At 42.6% G+C, this 22682-nt stretch overlaps 2 protein-coding genes across 5 annotated transcripts; both read left to right on the top strand.

Moving 5' to 3' along the window:
- The first annotated feature begins 834 nt into the window (after positions 1-834).
- Positions 835-14268, top strand: LOC147241213 (protein TMEPAI-like). The gene is made up of 3 exons (XM_086193735.1): positions 835-1222; positions 11058-11209; positions 11667-14268. Exons 1-3 carry the CDS (start codon positions 994-996, stop codon positions 12168-12170), a joined length of 885 nt encoding a protein of 294 aa, XP_086049861.1. The 5' UTR covers positions 835-993; the 3' UTR covers positions 12171-14268.
- A 1043-nt stretch (positions 14269-15311) lies between these two features.
- On the top strand, positions 15312-19874 carry ssr2 (signal sequence receptor, beta). 4 transcript variants are annotated; one of them, XM_086192787.1, is made up of 6 exons: positions 15312-15376; positions 16021-16181; positions 16858-16956; positions 17235-17343; positions 17436-17513; positions 19432-19873. In XM_086192787.1, exons 2-6 carry the CDS (start codon positions 16021-16023, stop codon positions 19540-19542), a joined length of 558 nt encoding a protein of 185 aa, XP_086048913.1. In that variant the 5' UTR covers positions 15312-15376; the 3' UTR covers positions 19543-19873. The 4 variants fall into 4 exon arrangements, with proteins under 4 accessions (XP_086048913.1, XP_086048912.1, XP_086048915.1 ...); XM_086192786.1 differs by having other exon boundaries at positions 15320-15402; positions 19432-19874; XM_086192789.1 differs by having other exon boundaries at positions 15328-15382; positions 19432-19874.
- The last annotated feature ends 2808 nt before the right edge of the window (positions 19875-22682 follow it).

Genomic DNA, 22682 nt, shown 5'->3' with positions numbered 1-22682 from the left:
CTAGGCTGATTGGACACTCTAACTTAACCGTAGGTATGACTGTGAGAGTGAATGGTTGTCTGTCTATATGTGTTGGCCGTGCAATGGGCCCGAAAGCTGCTGGGATAGGTTCCAGTGTGCCCGTGCATGCGTGTACGTGTGCGTGCGAGTTTGTGTACATGTATATGTGTTGGCCCTGAAATGAACTGGCGACCCAACAAGGGTTTACCCTGCCTCACGCCCAAAGGCAGCTGGGATAAGCTCCAGCTCCACCGCAACCCTTAACAGGATAAGCGGTAGAGAATGGATGGATGGATAGAATGAAACTACACATTCTCCCCTTGTGGTTTAGTGGCTGAGCTGCACTCAGTATTGCATGAGATGGATGCTATCCTGTCTCCTACAAACATGCATTATTCTCATACTAATGTGCATGTTTATGAGTCTTCTATCAGGAATTGAAGACTGCATTCCTCAAAAAATGATCAAACTAGACAACTGGACTCAATCTTCTCCTCAGTCCTCAAGAGGATGGAGTCCAGTTGCCTTGTTTGATCATTTTTGAGGATTACGATGACCTGGATAACTGAGAATATTCACAAATACAATGAAGACTGCATTCATTCACCTGTGCCTTTTGTGTATCTCAGGATCTCTTTCTTTATGTCTTTATGGCAGCCAGGGGCTTTGTGGCAGCATTGGCCACCGTTTGTCTTCTATAATGTCTGCCAGTGGTCATGGTCAGTGGTAGGGGACCTTTATCAGCTGCTGTCTAGATGAAGACTGTCTAGTCTAGGGGCTTCCCTCCTCCCTTCTCTGTCCATTGTCCCCATCACTTCCTCCCCCACGGATCACTGACAGCAGACAGAAGAGGCGGGCTGTAAATCAGAGCGTGTCCCACCAAACACACACACTTACACACACATACACACGCTGCTGTTTAGTTGAAGCACCGCGAGGTTGGAGAAGGGATTTTATTTACCACAGTCGTCTGTGTTAAAATGAGGATTGTCCATGTACCGAACGGGGTTCCAGAGTCGTGATGTAGGCTTTCTGCGGAGGCTCGGGTTTGGCGCTGACAGGCAGCTGGAGCTCTCGATCCTCTCCGCCCCTCGGCTCCCGGCTGCCGCTCAGTTCTTTGGCGTTCAGGCGCTCCCTGTCTCGGCCCTTGGAAGCTTCAGCAAGTCAAATGCTTTTTGGTCTTGCACCTGCACCGGACCCCATTCACAGGGCATGGATATATGTAAGTCTTCGGTCTCACACACAGAACAGTTCCAGGCAAGGTTAAAAAAATAAAGGTGTCCCGCCTGCATTAAGATGTGACATAGGCTAACTAGTAAGCCAGTGTTCACCCATGCGCTCATTTGTTAGCACCACCTCTGATTGGAACGTGTAAGACTCGTCACCGGAGTATTGACGAGCCCGTGATGTGCGTAGTGTCTTAGGCAGCGCTCATCGTCTTGAATGGCTAGGACTCGAACCCCTCCAGGAGTCCTCCTGTTGGTGGGCTAATACATGGAGGCTTTTACAAACGAACAGCTTTTTGGATAGAGCCCACTGAAACCGCCGAGGGGGGATACAGTATTGTATAACTGATAGTATCGTGCTGTTGGCTCGACTGTCTGTGACGATAGGCCGGCTGCGGAGGAGTCCACCCTTCTCTATGCCAGATACTTAACAGCCTGGTCTCTGCTGCACATGGACATCAGACACAGTCAAATGTGCAGTGATTTTCTTGGTTTTATGGGATATGGACGGATTCTTTGTTTGTTATTTTAAAATATAAAAATGTAATTTTGTTTGTCAGTTCAGTCATAGCTTAAGCATTTGAGTTACATGTAAATGAGGAAGGTCAAGGGTCAGTTTCTTGTGTCTGTTATGGCTTATGTGTGTGTACACGAGGAGCACTGGAGTGGATGCAGCAGGAATCTGTCAGCTGTGCATGTCTACTATCACTCTAGACAGCAATATACACAGCACACAATCTCTTTGTGTATTTCTCTGTGTAATTATCATTCCAGTCAAGGTTCAAGTTATCTACATTTCAGTATTTACTGTTCAAATATATGGTCCTGCGACGGACTGGTGACCCATCCAGGGTGTACCCTGCCTCTCACCCAAAGTCAGCTGGGACAGTCTCCAGCCCCCAAACCCCCTGCGACTCTTAATATATAGAATATGGATGGATGTTGTGACTTTTGTTTTTTGACTGTGAGCAGAATAACACTGTCAATATGAGGCTTAGTTTAACCAACCTTTATGGAGGGCAGTAGAATGGACAAATTAAGAGCTTATATTAGTCATCGCACCTCAAAATGTTTACAGGAAGTAAGCTAGATGTAATAAACTTGATCAGAATTACACTTTGTTGTCTATACATGGTGTATAGCAACTCCCGGTGTAAGAAATGTTTGTTCTTTTGTGCTACCTTGGTGATTGGATGTGATATGTGCTTGACAGTGCATGAATTACTCTGCTCCTTTGCGCTATTTCCAAATATCAGATGTCACCTCTCATCTCTTTGTGCGCAATAGCCACATACTACAACTTGCACTTGGGTGTAAGAGGTGGTTCATAACTGCTTGGAGGTGTAATTAGGGCCTGAGGACAAAAATACCATGGACCAAATATTAGTTTTGTTATGAAATCGGCATTATGGTTGACAAGACAAGGGGAAGTTAATTCAGGAATGAATAGTGATAAAGCAACAATGCAAAGAACCTTATGTTATAATAACACTGTTCAGAATAATGATAATAACAACAACAATAATAGGCGGCACGGTGATGCAGTGGTTAGCACTGTCGCCTCACACGTTCTGGGTTCAAGCCCTGGCTCGGGCATGGGGTCTTTCTGTGTGGAGTTTGCATGTTCTCCCTGTGCCTGCGTGGGTTCTCTCCATGTACTCCGGCTTCCTCCTACAGTCCAAAAACATGCAAATGGAACTCAGATAATTGGATACTCTAAATTGACCGTAGGCCTGGCTGTGAGTGTGAATGGTTGTCTGTCTCTATATGTTGGCCCTGCGATGGACTGGCAACCTGTCCAAGGTGTACCCCGCCTTGCGTGAAAAGCTGCTGGGATAGTCTCCAGCCCACCTGCAAATCTTAACAGGATAAGTGGAGGGAAATGGATGGATGGGTAACAATAATAATAATATTTTGTGCAGCAAAACCAGCATTACTTAATGCTATACAGTGAAAAAACCAACAGCAGTTGTGACCAGTAGATGTGATTACCAGTAGGACCTATAGTTGAGTAGATCATGTTGCTCTTGTTGTCACTACCAATGTCTGATTTTGTCTTATTGCAATAATGTGGAGCAGGTATTGCTGGATACTGTGTGCTAGTATGGTGTCCTATTTATTCCAAGTGCCATCTGTTAAAAGTGTATTTTCAAATTCCCTTTTTTTTGGCCCTCAGGCCTCAGAACTGTACCTTGAGCCACTGTGGTGCAATGATTTCTGTAGTATTTTTGACCAAATTCTTCCTATCATTAACATAAAACAAACACTGATGTACATGTTAGTATGTAATTGATTTGACTCGCTCACAAATTAAGAAAATGGAAACTGTTTTCTGCTGTCTGCTCAGATGTTGTCTGCTATGGGGTTTAACAGTGATGGGGCCTCATTCTTGTTCCTTGAGCAAACAAAAGAGCAGAAGTTTATTTGGCACAGAGTGCAGAGGTGAATCATGGCTGATAACAAACTGCTCTGTTGGCAGTGATGATCTTAATGATTGTAATGACATCACTTTGTCTTGAACTATACAGACAGTCTCAAGTGTCGGCTCCAGTTATTGAGGAATTTGACTAGATGAAACACACTCAGATGCTCACACAAACACACACACACGCACATGCACACGCACACAAGATTGATTTACAATGCACCAGACTCCTCATTATACCCAGCTGCTGACTCAGGTTGCTCCTCCCCCAGGTCAATGGTGAAAGGTGAAGGTTTGTCTGTCACTGTGTCTGAGGCTTTGTGTCTCCTCCCTGCTTTTTCTTTGTTCTCACGCTATTCTTAGACAAACGCATGCATGCTCATGGTTGTCCGTGTTTTATGCCCAAGCTCAAAGCAATAGACACTTTGGTTTAGAAAAAAAATTACACAACATAAGGCAGTGCATTTCAAACATAATTTAGAGAGATTCAAGAATTCATTAAAAAAAAATTGCTGGATAAAACTGGATCTGAAGTGTATGTAACATCACACACAAACAAAATACTGAATAGCATTTTCAAACACAAATAGAAATCCTGGAAAAACTGGGGTAGGTTTGTGTAGGGTTAATTTTAGGGTGAAAATATACTTTAGGATACATTTTCTCCACTCAACAAATCTTTCCTCCTGCTCAGTTGGTGCTTTTAATGCAGATAGGAGTATTTAAGTAACATCATCAATACTAGTCTATACCCTGATATAATATCTCCTCCTTAAACCACTACTTTATTGCAGTGAAGGAGTTTGCATGTCCCAGTGATTCTAGGAGCTAAGTTGCTGGGGGCTTTTATGCCCCTGGTAGGGTCACCCAAGATATACAGGTCCTGGGAAGGGACCTGACAGAGTAGCTCAAAAAAACCACAAAGAGGATGAACAACACTGGACTGAGTTTTCCCTTGCGCAGACACGGGCACTGGGGCGCCCCTCTGCATCACCACAGACCTCCACCAGTACGCCTACAGAGAGAACCGGTTCACTTCTGATGTATCTCATTTGTCCTCCACACAGTCCTTACACATCTGGAGACCAAGGGTTCCTATGTCAGACTGCTCTTTTTGGATTTTAGTTCTGCATTTAACACCATCATCCCATAGACCTTAATTAACACACTGCAGCTGCTCGGAGTCAAACCCTACCTCTGTAACTGGATACTGGACTTTCTAATAAACAGACCGCAGACCATCAAGATCCACGACACAACTTCTGCCTCCATCACCCTCAAAACCGGCACCCCTCAGGGTTGCATCCTGAGCCCCCTCTTATACACCTTCCACACGCATGATTGCTCGGCCACTCACCCTAGCAATCATGTCAAGTCAAGTCAATTTTATTTATTTAACGCAAAATCACAAAAGTTATCTCATGACACTTTACAAGTAGAGCAGGTCTAGTACCACACTCCTTCAATGAATTTACACCCAACAGTTCTCCATGAGCAAGCAGATCAGGCAACAGCTGCGACCAAAACCTTCCTTTCAACAGACAGGAACGTCGAGCAGATCCAGGCTCAATGGGGACGGCCTTCTGCTTTGACTGGTTGGGGGGAAAGAAGGCAGGAAAGTGGGGCAGAGACAAAGGCAGATAATGTAGGAAGACAGATATGCAGAAGGAAAGAGAGGGACAGAGATAAAGAGAGAGAGAAAGGAGGAGAGACTGATGGACAGACGGGGATGTGAGCAGGTGGAGCTACAGGTGGCAGCTTGAGCCTTTTCAGGTCTATAGCCCCCTTCCACTCAGGATCTGGGATGAGGGGAGCCTGAAGGCTCCGGAGAAGAAGATGAGTTAGTAACAAATATGAGTATGATTTATATATGACACATATAGGAGGACAGAGAGGAAAGAGAGGAGGAGAGAGAAGCCTAATGCACCATGGGAGATCCCCTAGCAGTCTAAGCCTATAGCGGCATACCTAAAGGCCAACCTAAGCAGCACCCACTATAAGCCTGATCGAAAAGGAAGGTTTTTAAGTCTGCTCTTAAAGGTAGAGAGGGTGTCTGCATCCTGGACTGAAACTGGGAGACGGTTCCACAGGAGGGGAGCCTGATAGCTGAAGGCTTTGGCTCCGATTCTTCTTTTAGAAACTCTCGGAACCATAAGTAACCCTGCATCCTGGGAGCAAAGGGTTCTAGCTGGGTAATAAGGAACTGTGAGCTCTGTCAAATATGAAGGTGCCTGACTGTTTAGGACTTGGTATGTTAGAAGGAGAATTTTGAATTCTATTCTGAATTTGACAAGCCAAAGCAGAGAAGCCAGTACAGGAGAGACATGGTCTCTTCTACTGGTTCTCGTCAACACGCGGGCAGCAGCGTTTTGGACCAGCTGCATATTGTGAAGTTTTCTGATGACACAGTCGTGGTGGGAGTAATCTCCCATGATGATGAGTCTGAGTTCAGATAGGAGGTGGCGCTGCTTGAGTAATGGTGCAGAGCAAACAATCTGTTCCGGTAGTCTGATCTTAAAATCTGATCTCTGATCTCAATCTGATTTTAAAATCAAAGGAAATAATCCTGGATTTTAGAAGAGGTCACACCTCCCCCCTCCCCCTGCACATCGGAGGAACTGTGAAAGTGGTTCCCTGTTATAAATACTTGGGGGTGCACATTCCCTACAACCTCACCTGGGCCAATCACACTGCCATGTCAGGAAAGAAGGCCCACCTAGGCCTCTATTTTCTGAGGAAGCTAAAAACACGCTGGCCTCAGCTCCACTGTCCTGATTGCTTTTTACAGATGCTCAGTGGAGAGCATCATCATGTCCAGTATCACAGTCTGGTATAGGAACTGCTCCACTGCAGGCAGGAGGGCACTGCAGAGTGTGGTTAAGGCAGCAGAGAAAATCGCAAACTGCTGCCTCCCCTCCATCGCTGACATCTACATCAGCAGGTGCAGGAGCAGAGCATCCGGCATCATGAGGGACCCCACTCACCCTGCCAACGGACTGTTTGCCCTCCTCCCCTCTCTGCCTATCTGCCAGAACAACAAGGCTGAAATCCAGCTTCTTCCCCAAGGCGGTGAGGCTGGTGAACTCCAACAACAAACTACTGACTGTTACCCCACCCCCTGAACTGCACTTTTAAACAAAGACTGAACAAGCACATACACCCCCAAACTGCACTTTCAATGCTTTTAACATGGACTAAATTAAGCACTACATGCCCTTTGTGAGACATAATGTACTACCCTTTTCTGTCATTTATTCGCTGCGATCCTGTGGAAAATAGTCTGCTCGCCCAACTGCACTGTGTTGTTATGTGTTTTGTGTTGTTTCGAACCTCTTTTTATTGCCTTTATTCTTGCATCGGACCTGAGTACAAATTTCGCTCTGTAATGGGCTGCCTAACTGAGTGACAAGAAATGAACCTTTGACCTTTTTGAGACAGTATTTGTTTGATCTAAGCGATGTTACGTACATGGAAGAAAGCAGTCCTGGATATTTGTGTAATGTAGGAGAGGAACAGATCCTGATCAAAGATAACCCCTAGGTTCCTTACAGTAGATCTGGGGGCCAGGGTTAAAAAACTGCAACTTTTGCTAGTGCTGTTTTTGTGCTATGATGAACCTTGAAACCTGTCTGGAAATCCTCCAATAAGCAGTTCCTGTGGAAAGTTCCTGTCACAAAGCTCTTTAGTAACTGCTGTCTCCAGAATTTTGGAGAGAAAACCAAGATTTAATATTGGTCTGTAGTTGGCCAAAATTTCTGGATCCAGAGGTTTTTTTTGTTGTTGTTTTTGTTTTGGAGAATGAGTTTAATAACAGCTACTTTATAAAGGACTGTAGGATGTAACCAGATAACAGTGACACATTGATCATATCTAAGAGAGAGGTGCTAACTAGGGTCAAAGAGTCTTTAAGCAGCTTAGTTTGGATGGGGTCTAGAAGACAGGTGGATGAGGGAGAGGAGGAAATTATTGTAAGCTCATAAAGGTCAATGGGAGAAAACTTTAAGGTGTATGTCTGGTCCTACAGGTGCCTCTAAGGCCCCCTGAGGTCATGAGTCTACTTATTTTCTCTCTAATAAGTAGCATTTTGTTATTAAAAAAAACTCTATGAAGTCATTGCTACTCAGGGAAACAGGAATACTTGGTTCAGTAGAGCTGTGGTTGTCTGTCAGTCTGTCCACAGTACTGAAGCGAAACCGAGGGTTGGTCTTATTTGCCTCTATTAATGCTGAGTAATAGGCAGCTCTCGTTTTACGAAAGGATAAGTTTTAAGGCTATCTTGCCAGTGCCTCTGGACCAACAGGCCAGTGTGGTGACTCCCCTTTTCGAGAAGGGGGTCAGAGAGTGTGCTCCAACTATCATGGGATCACACTCCTCAACCTTCCTTGAAAGCTCTCTTCGGCGGTTCTGGAGAGGAGGTGTGTTAGATGGTTGAACCTCAGTGTGTGAACAGTGTGATATCCATCCTGAGTGTGGAACTGTGGACCAGCTCTTCACTCTCGGCAGGGTCCTTGAGGGTGCATTGGAGTTTGCCCAACCATTCTGCGTCTGTTTTGAGGACTTGGAGAAGGCATTCAACCATGTCCCTCAAGGAATCCTGTGGGGGGTGCTCTTGGAGTATGGGGTATTGGACGGTCTGATTCAGGGTACAAGCAACCAAAATTAGTTTCCTCCGGAGGGTAGCTGGGCTCTCCCTTAGAGACAGGGTGAGAAGCTCCGCCATTTTGGAGGATCTCTGAGTACAGCCACTGCTCCTCCGCATCAAGAGGAGTCAAATGAGGTGACTTTGGCATCTGGTCAGGATGCCTCCCCGATGCCTCCCTGGGGAGGTGTTCAGGGCACGTCCAAGTTGTAGGAGGCCTCGGGGAAGACCCAGGACATGTCTGAGAGACTATGTCTCTCAGCTGGCTTGGGAACATGTCGAAACCCCCGTGAAGAGCTGGACAAAGTAGCCCGGGAGAGGGATGTCAGGGTGTCTCTGCTTAGGCTGCTGCTCCCGCGACCCAACCCTGGATAAGCAGAGGAAGATTGATGAATGGATTGATGGATGGATGGATGGATGGATGGACCCTATATATGAAGTGCAGTGAATGGCCCTTTGGTGCCCTTTCTCTTTACTCATGTATACACTGTCATATACAGATAAGGGACAGAGTTCAGTCATGGGAAAAACCTAGAAAAGTAATGAGAAATGAAGATAGCTATTTCCTGGCCTGAAAAGGTTTTTGAAAATTAATAAGGCTGGAACACCACTGGAACAGTCAGTAATACCTGAATATTACAGTAGTTAAGATCAAGAGAAAAGCTTAGCTTGGTTATTGATTTACATGTTTATGGTGTATCAAACCATGTGGTTTGTTAGTCATTTAATTAAATATATGTACATTTTCACATGGATTTCTAGATTTATTTATTGTCTAAACTGACGCTTCAGAGGATGTACGGTAGTTAACATTTTATCAAAGCCACAGAAAGGTTATGGAATGGAAGTTCATTAGTGGTGTTGTAGAAACCTGCTTTGTTACGTTGGAAATATTACACTGTCCAAGGTATAGCACCAGCTGACTATACTCCCACCACAAGAATAAACTGAAAAATAGTCATCCCAGTGAATGAATGCCAGATTAAGGAATGGATATTACTATTAACATACTGGTGTGGCTGTAATTTTGTTTTTAATGTAATTTGTCCAAAAAATGGCTCATATAGTTGTCAAAGCTTTTATTTAAAGTAAGACTAAAATGTACAAATAAATATTTATTTAATGTTTCATTGGGATTAGAGACACAGCTAATTATGCAAGAGAGATGGTGTTTGTCTGCTCAACCCAAACAGAGTGCCTTTGCTCAGTCTCAGTTATTAAACAGTGTGTGTTTGTGTGAATGTGAGTATATACATTGGATCAGCCTAGATGGGTCAAGGAAATGTATGCCCACCACACCAACCCCATTCTTAAGACCAGACATTCAGTTCATCTCTTCATATTTCAGCTGATTGGTTGGGTATAAACTTTTGTATAAAAAACCAAGACCTAGTCACACACCACCACCACCCTCTGAGGGTGGACATGTCACCACTACCTCCTTCTCTTGTTTGTCATCAACATGATCGTGTATTTGCACAGCCTGCATCTGGAGTCCTTCTGGTGTGGTAGACATGGCCTCTGTTGATATTGCACTCGTTGCCTGCTCTTGTGCTGCCATGAGTAGTGCCTCTGTACTGTCTTTCCGTCCAGCTTTCTCCAGCCACTGGTAGGATTTCTTGATATTAGCCACTTCTTCTGTTTGTCATTGATTCGTGCTGTGCCTGTCCCTTCATGATGGTCCATCCTCCCCTAAATTGTCAGGTTTCTGCTGTCTGAGTTATTCAATTAGCAGTTGACCTTTGGGGGCCATCTTCCTGGTGTATTCCTGGATCTTGGTTGTGTTGTCCTGGACAGTGGCTTTGAAGCTCATAAATCCCGGCGGGCCTCCCTTGCTCCACTTAATGTACAGTCTTATGTGCTGGACTTGGCATGAAACCTTCCATTTGTTGCCTTGATATCAGTGGCCTCTATTTCCTCCTTTGGCTATCTTATTATACAGTGGGGTATCTATAGCAGTGTGTACATGGTGATGGCCTGGACCTTGTTCTTCTCATGAGCTAAATTCCCAGGACCTGCCTAACTCTTTGGAGGTATTTTGCTGTGACTGTATGTGGCCTCCTCATGGTTCCTATTTGTCTGTGGAATCCCAAGGTACTTGCTGCTGTCCTGAACATCTGAAATGCTGTAGTTCAACTCACACTGTTCTGATCATCTTCCTCTCTTTGATACCATCCAAACACAATTTGACTTACATTCTTATGTCCTTGAGGTAAATCCTGGTGATGTGGATCAGTGAATAGATGTCTCGCTCATTCCTGGGATACAGTTTGATGAAATCCATGTAAAGGTACTCATGGAGCATAGTTAGTTTCCGTAGCCAGTAGGTATGGATCATGTCAGGGCCCAATGCTGTCCAGCTTTTGATACCTGAAACTGTTTTGGATGTCTGTCGTTGAGATGGTTATACGACCTTGTTTCTGGGATATCCCTGTGGTGTGCTCACTAACCGCTGAGCATTGGTGTTATGTGCTGCCTAATTCTCCAATATGCTCTTCCAGTAATGTTCAGTCTCAGCCCTGGGCAGAACTGTTCTGGTGTCATTAACCTGCCACCATGACCATCTGAGCTGGTATGACTAAAATTTGTTTGTAGCTTGTAGCACTAAGAACATTGCATTACCTCCAGGTCCCATGAGTAGTGCAGGCATAGCCTCTGCTACAACCAGCGCTCCTTTGTGCAATATTGAACGCAGTTCTAATACATTTTGTTGTAACCATTTATTATTTAAAATTCCCTGTTTGTCCTTTCTTCTCTCTGTATTCAGCTGAACTGGAGTTTGTTCAGATAATAATAATCGTGTTGGTGATGACCTTCATGACAGTTGTGATCATTTACCTACTCAACCACTACCGACGGTCTGCCCTGGCCTTCCTCAGCAGGCTCAACCACACCCAGGGTGACCGCACTACACAACGGGTAGGTCATACTATTACCATGCAGAGAAAGCACATTCAGCATCATGTCCTTCCTCCAACTCTCCTTTTGAGTAAACAACATATGATATTCAAATGACCTAATCCGCCCCCCAGGACGCCAATGTGTAGTCAAAAAGTGTGATGACCCTGCAGAGAAATCGCGAGGTAAAGGTGTGTGTCACTTGTTACAAAAATGTATAATCAGTGAAAACAGGTGAGATGAAAACGTAGTGTAAATACAGCAATGAGCACAGACAAAATTGTTGTTAGCTTAGCTACTACCTACCCACAAGCTGAATTTCACAATGAGGCTCTTAAAGCCAGCTCTGACAACAACAAAAAATGAAGCATTGTGGCTCTCAATATGAAGGAAAGATCGCTCACCCTATCTGCTTACTATCCGCCTACTTATGTCTTATTTAAAAATGGGTTCTTTTGCTCTGTGTATTTGTGTTTAGGGAATGTGTGGCCACCTCAACAGGCACCTGCCATCTTTCATGATGCAGCCACAACTATGTCGCTTCCAGCCCACCTACCCTGTGCTGCCACAGGAGATTATCAACCTTCCCCCCATTATCTGTTTGTCAGATGGCGAGGAGTTGCCGCCCTACAAGGGTTCCTGCAATTTACAGCTTCGTCCACCAGAACAGCAGCTGGAGCTGAGCCGAGCCTCCGTTCGTGCTCCCCCTAACCGGACCATTTTTAAGAGTGACCTCATAGACATTTATTTACACAGTGTGAAACCACAAATATTCACCAACAATGTTAATGCAAAGTTTGAGTGTCCTCTACCCTCCTACAGTGAAGTGATGGCGGACTATTGTGGCTTGACAGCCAGCCAGCGCAGCAATAATGCTTCTCCCTTGGACACGAGATTAGGGCCTGACGGTTCACACATGGTGTTCCATTCTGGCAGTCCTGAAAGCACATCGACCTCCTCTGATGTAAAAGCAAAGAGTTGACAGAAGAAGGAATGAGAAAGAAGAACAATTGTCTTGTTGTCCAAATGGGAGAAGCAGTCTATCCACCTTCACTCTGCTAAACATTAATCCTTCCCAGGAGTTGAGCTTTTTTTTGCAATTTTTTTCATTAGGTGCTAAAATATACTTTTTTGGGGTGTCTATTTTTTGTGGTTAAACATTTGTGTATGCTGACAATGGCAACTTTCTAATGACTCTCTGCAAGGAAAACTGAGCCCAGTCATTTTATGTCTTGATCTTTCTGTCCTGTGCACCAGCCATTTATGACACTGTCTGTATTCGTGGGAATGTACTGTCATATAATACAAGCAAATGTGAAGTTGCACTAACTTGTTCAAAAAAGGAAATGCTTGTGTAATTTTTTTGATTTTCTTGTCTTGAAACTTGCTGCTAAAATCTAAGCATTCATTGTTTTGCTTCCATCTGAAGATTGATGACATATCACAGGTTTGTTTGTGAGACAGATTTTTGTTCCTATTCATGCTCCATTCAGCCGTTGGATACCATCTCATGCACTTTTTCTTCTGATTGAACAAAAGCCTGAAGTATGTGAGGTTTGTGTTACCCTAGAGTCATGCTTAGCAATATCTTGTATTTCAATTGCTTTTTCTTCATTTTATGCTCATTCTACTGAACCTTTGAATTCCAAATAATCCTTGTTGTCAGTTTACAGATATTTAAATCATTAGCAGTTACTTTGTAATGGCAGGGAACTGAAACTAAATTGGTGTCATTATAAAGTTTGATAAAAAACCTAATGAGAGCAAAAAACAAGACTGGCACTACAGTATTCACAATAATTACCTCTGATAAGAATGCTTTTTATTTTTGTGCTCGCAGGCTTATGTAAAAACTATTAGGTTGATTTTCACTAAACTTGGGGGGAGTTGTATGAGAAAACAAAGAACCCTTTACATTTTAGGGAAGATCTGTATATCATAGCAAAAATCCACCCATCCATTCATCTATTTTCTACCCCTTATCCTGTTAAAGGTCACAGGGGGGCTGGAGCCTATCCCAGCAGCCTTCGGGCGAGAGGCGGGGTAAACCCTGGATTGGTTGCCAGTCCATCGCAGGGCCAGTGGCAAAAATGCATTTTTTTATATTCGTTTTTCTTTGGGGGCGGCGCGGTGGTGTAGTGGTTAGCACTGTCACCTCACAGCAAGAAGGTTGCGGGTTTGAGTCCCGGCTCAGGCACGGGATCTTTCTGTGTGGAGTTTGCATGTTCTCCCTGTGCCTGCGTGGGTTCTCTCCGGGTAGGCTCCAGGCCCCTGCGACCCTTAATAGGAATAAGTGGAAGACAATGGACAATGGATGCTTTTCTTTGGGGAACAACTGATCCACCCTAAAATTTCATGGGTTCATCCTTGGTCCTCTGCTCTATTTTTTTTGTTGTTGTCTGCATTCAGTGCTTTCCCATCTAAAATATGTTGCAACAGCATGACTTTGCTGGTCACTAATGTAATGGAGACATGCTTGCATGCTGTGGACAAACCTACATAAAAGAAGAGTATTTATATTATTTGGTATTGAGGATTGATGCGTTAATCATTTATTCATGTTGGAATTTATCAAGTGCATGTAGTTCCATGATCTTCCACAGTGGAGCCTTTCCAGCCAGGGATACTCTTAGAGAACCCAATTTCCCAGCTGTTTAACCTCTGCTTACACGATGCCTTGCCTCTTTTAGCTACTGTCACTGTTTCGATCTTCATATTTTTCAATATTATGTACAGAAATACATCTAAAAAGTTTGTGTTTTTGTTTGTAATCTTCATTAGACATATATTTCTGTTCATGCTGTTTTAAGTTCAGTGCTTTGCAGACTTGCTTTTTGGACGGTTGGCATGTGTCATGAAAATCTTCCCGATGGATCGACCACAGGAAACCTCTTGCACTCAAAAAGCCCCCACCTCTGTTGTGCCTCATTTCATACAGTTCTTTTTCAGCATTCCAAACCCTGAGTCTTGTACAGTACTGTATATAACTAATATATTATGCACATGCATTACCCTGTGTGTAGAAAAAAACAACAGGCATTGCTACTGTAATAACACAAGGACATTCATTAAAGCAAAAAGAATGCATCAGAATCCAAGAGGCATGCTGTCTTTGTTAGAGATGGCATGGCATACTTCCGTTTGTCAGTACTATCCATCCTTACCAACAGCTTGCAGAGTCTGAATGTTCACATTGGGAAATTTGTAATATGCTGTTAGAGCACACATTAACAGTTTTACATTTGTAATGACGATTAATTACTACATAGCCCTAAGTCTATGACTCTGGGGGAGAGTCTAGCCTAAGAATCAAAAACTCGTCAAAGTAGTGTCATCAGGTTGATTTGATGTTAGAGGCCAATCACAAATGTCTAAGCCAAAGCCTGCACTGTCAACTGCAGTTTTGAAGGTTGGAATTGGGTGACAGATGCCCTCAGATTGCATTATGAAAAATATAGGATCAAGCAAATGATAGAGCCACCATTTTTCTACCTTTACTAGGGACTAGTCAGGATAATTAAAGACATCTCTGAGTCTGACACAGATTTCACCATTCTGTGTGCATCGAAACCTAAGTTTTAAGACTCCTCTAAATACATAGAAGTATTATGAATATAAAGGTGATTTTTCATATGTGTATCAGTGTCACACATATGAAGAAGTTTCTACATCCACTGAGTTAAGCTATAAAGATATTGACAATTGCACACACACACACACACACACACACACACACACACACACACACACACACACACACACACACACGCTCTATTTTCATGTGAAATGTTGCACTTATTTACCCAATTACATTATTTATTATAAATGTAATATATCTCAAGTATGTATACTTGAGATGAGCATATTCAACGTAAAACATGTTCAATTATACGTATAGATAGATAGATAGATAGATAGATCGATCGATAGATAGACGTAGTCAAATATCACTGTAAAAAACTGGATGAAAAGAAAATGACTACTTTTCCTTTCAAATAAACTGTTTTTACTGAGTTAAAATTTTGAAAGATTTGTAGATAATACCTCCTCCAAGACATCAGGGGCGCTACGCTGTGTGGGGCTAGTATAAATCTCCCCCGGTACACGTCATGCAAACAGCGGTTTAAGCTACTGAGCCTGCGCATTTCAAGCTCCTTCAACGACTTGAATCGGAGGAAGATACCTACGGTAACAGTATGACCACAGACTTCCTAGTAACTCTTTTCCACTTCTTTTATAATTTGTATTTTTAGACATTTTACTTAAACATTGTGTGCTCCATTTCTGTAATATTGATTTCGATTCTGAGCGTAATTTAGCATTATTCTGTCACCGAAAGCTAACGTCTCCTTTGGTCCACGTAAGCGTCTGTAATCGTCAGTAGAATGATCATTATGTCAAATGGAAATGTTTAATGCAAGCTTAAATGTTTAGCTTTTCTTTAGTTTTACGTTATCTATTTATTCTTACGGTATTTTTTTTAATTGTACACGTATTTATTTATTTTTAACAAATTGCATTCCTCGTTTGGATAGCTGTCGTGTTAAGTATGTGTAACTTAACCCAGGTAAACCAAACTTTGACTAATTGCAGTTGTTTTGCCATATAGACAATTTTGTGCAAATGGCCTTGGGACTAATCAGTTTATTCAACCGTTGTATACATTCAGTGAAATCAAACTGACCCGTGATCACTACAAAGGAATTTCGTGAAGGCATCTTCCTAAATGGGGACAATGACCCCGGTCTCAGAGATGGGGATAGCCACATACTGTTGACTTTACACTGTATCAGTATTTGGCAGACTTTAACTCACTGCGCTTAATATTCCAGATGAGAATGATGCTTCATACATTTTTAGTCCTGACCCTTCTTGGCTTGGGCTACGGAGAAGAAGGAGCTCGTTTGTTGGCTTCTAAATCCCTGCTGAACCGCTACGCCGTGGAGGGCCGTGACCTCACTCTGCAATACAACATCTACAATGTGGGCTCCAGGTTGGGATTGGCCTGAGTGTGATCAAATATTACAGATTATAAAGATACAGATTGACATTTTTTTGCTTACATCAGAGCAGCTTCATCGTATACACATGCAATCAATGATAGCACAAACATCAGCATCGGCAAAACAAAGCTAAGCTATTGGCGAAATTATTATTTGTTTGATATTTTACCCAGGGGGTGGCATGACTTGGAGATAGAGTGGCCATCTAGCAACTGAAAGGTCACTAATTCGATCCTAACTTCCCCTGGTGACCATGTCGAAGTATCCTTGAGCAAGATACTGAGCTCCTAATTGCTCCTGATGGCCCAGCAACGGACTGGTGACCCATCCAGGGTGAAGCCTGCCTCTCGCCCAATGAATATTTTAGAATTTAACAATCTGTGCATCCCTAATACAATTTCTTTTGGAAAAAAAATGAGCTACCATTGCCATTAGTCCCTATTATTGTCATTTCTTTCTGTCAGCGTTTATGTCCACATCATAAATAATGCAAAGCCAGAGATTAAAGATGCAAGTTTGGACTTTTGGAAGATATAAGAACTTAATGGTCAGTGTCCCAGCTCAATAAGATTAAAGCCACATGATGTTGCGGCAGTTTTTCAAAGGTATTTGTCTCAATGTCTTTTTTTTTCCAGCCTTGTATATCTGCTGTGTCTGTCTCTATAGTGCTGCTCTGGAGGTGGAGCTTTCAGATGATTCTTTTCCCCCAGAGGACTTTGGAATTGTTTCTGGAATGCTGAATGTGAAATGGGATAGGATCGCACCGTATCCTTGAACTGAACGCCTTGTGAATGATGTCCATCCTGCAGTTGTTGTTGTTGCTGTAGCTTCACATCACCCCATCAAAGGCCGTTTTCAGAGGCTTACTCAGGATGCGTGTTCATTTGATCGCAAGGAGGAGGATGTTACTCTTTTAGAATGGTTTCTATTATAGCATCATTGAATTAATCTACATACAAAAATTTCCAAATTTCTTGACCTATCTTTATGTGTTTGCTCCAGGTTTCTGCAATAGTTGTCAACCTTAACATTAGAGCATTTAGAGCCAGCAATGTCTCTCACACTGTGGTGTTGCGCCCCCTAAAGGCTGGATACTTTAACTTCACATCTGCTACTGTCAGCTATGTGGCCCATGAGGGAGGCCAAGTGGTGGTAAAATTGTTTGATTAATCTTCATGTATCACAGCAGTTAATGTATATAAGCCTAGAAGGGAAGGATGCTAAAGTCTTTTTTGACCCTGTAGGTTGGATACACCAGCGCCCCTGGTCAGGGAGGCATCCTGGCTCAGAGGGAGTTTGACCGGCGCTTCTCTCCACACTATGTAAGAGTTGTTATAGAGTAATTTGTTCTCACTGAACTGAGCAACAGTGATCATTACAGTGGGGTTACCGTTCATGTCCAAGTATAGAGCTCAACAGTGAATGCCACCATTTAAAGTGGCTCTGGTTCTCAAATTATATTTCCCATTCAATTTCTCCAGTGACCATTTCATCTAATCCATGTTGAAGGGTTTTTAAGAAGGAACCAAGTCAACCTGCCAGTAGATGAAGCGTGACTAAAGAATATTTCATTAAGTACAAATAGAGTAAGGCAAATATACAATACGAAACTGTGCACATAATCCTCAAAATTGATCAATATAGCCTCTGAGGTGAAACATCTTAACTTGCAAGAGGTGAGTCCAGTTGCCTATACTGATCAATTTTGAGGATTATGATGACCTGAATGACTGAGAATATTCATAAATACGTGCACATAATCCTCATAAAAGTTGAGGAACTACTCACCCCATGAGAAGGCATGGGTAGTGTTAGGATTTCATTGGTATCAATAATTATATCCATACTTAACAGTACTGTTATTGATACTATATTCTATAGTTTGGTGCAGAAAGTAAAACCTTGACAGGAAAAACTTTTGTGTCATGTTTATATATAGTTTGTCTGTGTTCTGAACGAGGTATAGAATTTGCTCGGAGAAACACTTGTTTGCGCAGCTTTCACAGTACAGTTGTTCTCAGGTACACGTTTGTCTGGCTCTGAGAAGACGTCTAAACTCCTAACATTCTAAAATAGTGACTAAACACAGCTCAGCTTAATAATGTTACATGTTAACTTGTATGCTTATACTACAGCTCAGAGCTGCTAAAACTCTTGATTTAATAGCTCCAACATCACCTAACAAAATCGCCAAACACTTGACTGTATTGATAACAGCTACTATCAGAATTAAAATGATTGCTCAGAGAGAGTTCGAAGCTATGATGAATCAAGGGGTGGTTTATCAAAGGTGCTACTCAAGTTTGTGTGGCATTGGCAGTTTCAAAATCATTGGGGCCAGTCGCCAGCTAGGTTAGATTAATTAACGTGACATTCCATGAATACCAATCGTGTCTGTTTGACAAGGAGCGTAATGTTTCTTCAGTACTGACCCAATCATGTACTGGTACCAAATAATACCAGTCCTGGGTATTCTCGGTTCCTATCCCTACCCATAAGCCATTGCAGATAAAAATTCCAACCCAACATTATTACATTCTGCCAAAAACTGATCTTTTTTTTCCGTGATTGCTGACACTGAATGTATATTATCAAAATCTTCAACATTTTTCCTCAGAAATTAAAGTCCTGTTTCTTTCGGGTTGGTGCTCTCAAATGACAGCAGGAACGCTTGAAACTCAAAATGGCAGACTTATGAGTTCAGGAAATGTTTCCATGGTAACAGCCCACCTTACCAATCAGAGATGACATTGATACATCCAAGGATCATGGAGTGTAGAAATTCTGGGTTTGATTATAAATAAAACCTTGTTCTCAGGTCAGTACAGAGGCAAATACCATTGTATACAAGCTACTCATTTTTGGTGAGTTGACCACAGATGGTTACAGTATGATGACTAATAATCAACTTCTCAAAGGAGAATATGGCTGGGATTTTTACTTCCATTACCACACTGTTGAGCTCTATGGAAGGGTGTATCAGGGTGTAAAATGGGTGTTAAGTCCACCTACCAGTTGGTTTGGTGTAAATGTTTTAATGCTATTACCTTTGATAAACCACCCCTTGATTTATGGTGGCATCAGGAAACATTCCAAAACTGAAAACCTCTTGAATAATCAATGAGAAAAAAAATATTGTCCAGTCACTTACAAACATAAAACTGGAACACCTGTCTCTTGTTGTTTACAAACACCCCCCCCCCCCCCCCCCCCATCTGCCTCTATCATTCTCTCATGCAGCTGGACTGGGCTGCGTTTGGTGTGATGACTCTGCCGTCAATCGGCATCCCTCTGCTTCTGTGGTACTCCAGCAAGAGGAAGTATGACTCGCCAAAGGCCAAGAAGAACTAAGAAGGCTCAGCTGGATGTTGGGTTGGGTTAGGGGTTAACTGGGCACCGCATCTCTGTATAGCTTAAGAGCCCATATTGGGAGTGACAGATGAAAGAAATGTGACCAGAAAACGTGTGTAATTTAATCTAACAAAGCTGTTTCTATCGAGAGTAGAACAAAATAAAGTTACACATGAGTGATATGTGTTCTCTTCTCCAGCTGCTTCGCATTACTTCATATTCACAAATGGTTCAGTTACTCTTAACGTCTGTTATTATGTAACTGTGTACATGAGGGAATTCAGAATTGGTTATTAAACTTGAAAGACAAACACACTTTTTCTAATGCTTTGTCTGGTTTGTCTCATTAAAAGTACAAAATTTTGCCACTAATATACTTAAAGGAACATGCCAACTTTTTTGGGAAACAGACTTTGCGTCATCGTCTACCGCTTTATCCAGTTGGTCTGGGTCGCAGGGACAGCAGCTTTGGCAAGGAAGCCCAGACCACCCTCTCCCAAGCCACTTCCACCTGCTTTTCCAGGGGAATCCTGAGGTGTTCCTAGGCCAGCTGAGAGATATAATCCCTCCAGCATGTCCTGGGTTGGCCCCGAGGCTGCCTCCCGGTCGGACATGCCTGAAAAGCCTCCCAAGGGAGGTATCCAGGAGGCCATGGAGACATGGAGGAGCAACGGCTCTACTCCGAGTCCCTTACGAATGACCAAGCTTCTCACCCTATCTCTAAGGGAGCGCTCAGCCCCTCTGCAGAGGAAACTCATTTCAGCCAGTTGTATTTGCAATCTTGTTCTTTTGGTCATTACCCAGAACTTATGACCATAGATGAGGGTTGGAACGTAGATTGACCGGTAAATGGAGAGACTCGCCTTTTGGCCTAGCTCCCTCTTTACCACAATGGACTGGTTTAGCACCCACATCACTGAAAGTCGCCCCAATCCCCCTCTCAATCACCTGCTCCATCCTACCTTCACTCGTGAACAAGATCTCATGATACTTAAACTCCTCCACCTGAGGAGACAGAATTATTGTTCATTATTTTTGAGTCAAACAATCGTACTGAAGCTCTACTTCCTGGTGTACTATGGAGCATCAGAACCCATACCCAACAGCTAACTACTAGTTAGTGCTACTGTGTTGAACACTCATGGAGCAGTATAGGAAGCCATCTCAAAATAAACATATTTTTCTCAAATATGGTCTTTGCCTACATAGAACACAGGTTTTGCTTAAACACTGAAAAAAAAAAACTTTAAAAATAACAGATTTGTACATGGAGTTACTTTGCCTCAGCTTCCTGTCTCATCTTGTTCATCTTTTGTGTAAATTTCAGTTCAAGTCTATCGGGGTTAGTGTTTTCCCCAAAAGTACTCCTCCTGAAACAGGCCAGGTTTATTATAGAACCAAAACCCTGACAAACCCAGAGTTGTTAGACCAGGAGGCACAGCTGCCGTCTTACACTCTTCTCTGTGTAGCCAAAGGGCAGTTACCCACGCAAACCCCAATAGAGACTGTGTCTGTTCCCCGACCACGTCAGTTTATTTACTCCAATTCTATTAGAAGAGGAGTCAATCAGAAAAACCTAATCAAAATTAACACAATCACCAAATTATCTCAGAAGAATAAGAAAACTAACCGTGGAATATCAGATCTGTAATGCCAAAAACTGTTTTAGTTAATGAATTATTATGTTAGAATATAGTTAATGAATATCTGACAACTGCACTGACCTGCTCTATCTCACCAAATATCTACTTGTATTTCCACAGACCTTGCTTTTAACTGATCATCAATTAATCACTTTTGAATTTGCACTTATCGACTAGACTGCACTAGGAAAAGTGTAGTTTCCAGATGTTTGTCTGATAATGTCATAGCTGGAGTTAAGGAAGTTATTCCATTGGTACTAAACTCAGCGTCATGTCCTATTATAACAGAGGATGCTGTTGTCAACCTTAGTCCCTTCCAAATTGATCATTTTATCAATAGTGCAGCAGGCATCTTAGGACCAACTTTGGACTATATTGCCCCACTAAAAAAGAAAACTAAAACAAAAGAAACAAGCACCATGGTACAACTCTGAAACCCAACAGCTTAAACATATAAACTGAAAAACTGGAGAGGATAACTGGAAGAGTCACATGTAATCTGGCATCATAGCCTTAAAACCTATGGGAAAGCCCTTGTAAAACATGCCTAGAGAAGCCTGCTACTCAGTATGAGTAGAAGAACGCAAGCAACACAACCCCAGGTTTCTCTTCAGTACTGTAGCGAGCCTGACAGACAGCAACAGCTCTACTGAGCCAAGTTTTCCTGTTTCCTTGAGTAACAAAAACTTCATGAACTTTTTAATGACAAAATTCTACTTATTACAGAGAAAATTCTTCTCCTCCCGCCATCAGCTGGCACCACGTCATCGATAACCTGAGGAACCTTTGAGGGCCAGACATATACAGTACCTCGATAGCTTTTCTCCAATTGACCTTCACAAACTTAGTCCTTTAACTCCTCTAAATCATCCCTTGCTCCTAGACCCCATCCCAACTCAGCTGCTTAAAGACTCTTCACCCCTAGTTAGCACCTCCCTCTTAGATATGATCAATGTGTCTCTGTTATCTGGGTACATTCCACAGTCCTTTGAAGTAGCAGTAATTAAACCCCTTCTCAAAAAAAAAAAACCCAAAAACAAAACAACAACCCAAAAAACAAACTCTGAATCCAGATGTTTTGGACAACCACAGACCAATATCAAATCTTCCTTTTCTCTCCAAAATTCTGGAGGGAGCAGTCGCTAAACAGCTGTGTGACTTTCTCCAAAGCAACAGATTATTAAGAGGATTTCCAGTCAGGTTTAAGGGTTCATCATAGCACAGAAACAGCACTACTCAGAGTTACCAATGACCTCCTACTGGCATCAGATGAGGGACTGGTCTCTGTGCTGTTAGATCTTCGTGCAGCTTTTGATACCATTGACCATTATATTCTATTACTCAGACTGGAACAAATCATTTGCTTTAAAGGAGCCACATTAAACTAGTTTAGGTCATATTTATTAGGTCGAGATAAGTTTGCTAACGATTGTTCCTCTGAAACCACTGGAGTCAGCTATGGCGTTCGTCGCACGTTCTTGAAGTAAAAAACATAAA

The sequence above is a fragment of the Aulostomus chinensis genome, chromosome 22 (genome assembly GCF_037954235.1).
Source record: "Aulostomus chinensis isolate RoL2024-O1b breed Wild chromosome 22, RoL_Achi_v1.0, whole genome shotgun sequence".
In the NCBI taxonomy this organism is placed as follows: domain Eukaryota; kingdom Metazoa; phylum Chordata; class Actinopteri; order Syngnathiformes; family Aulostomidae; genus Aulostomus; species Aulostomus chinensis.
Note: the sequence above shows the minus strand (reverse complement) of the source record. Positions and strands in the feature narration are given on the sequence as shown.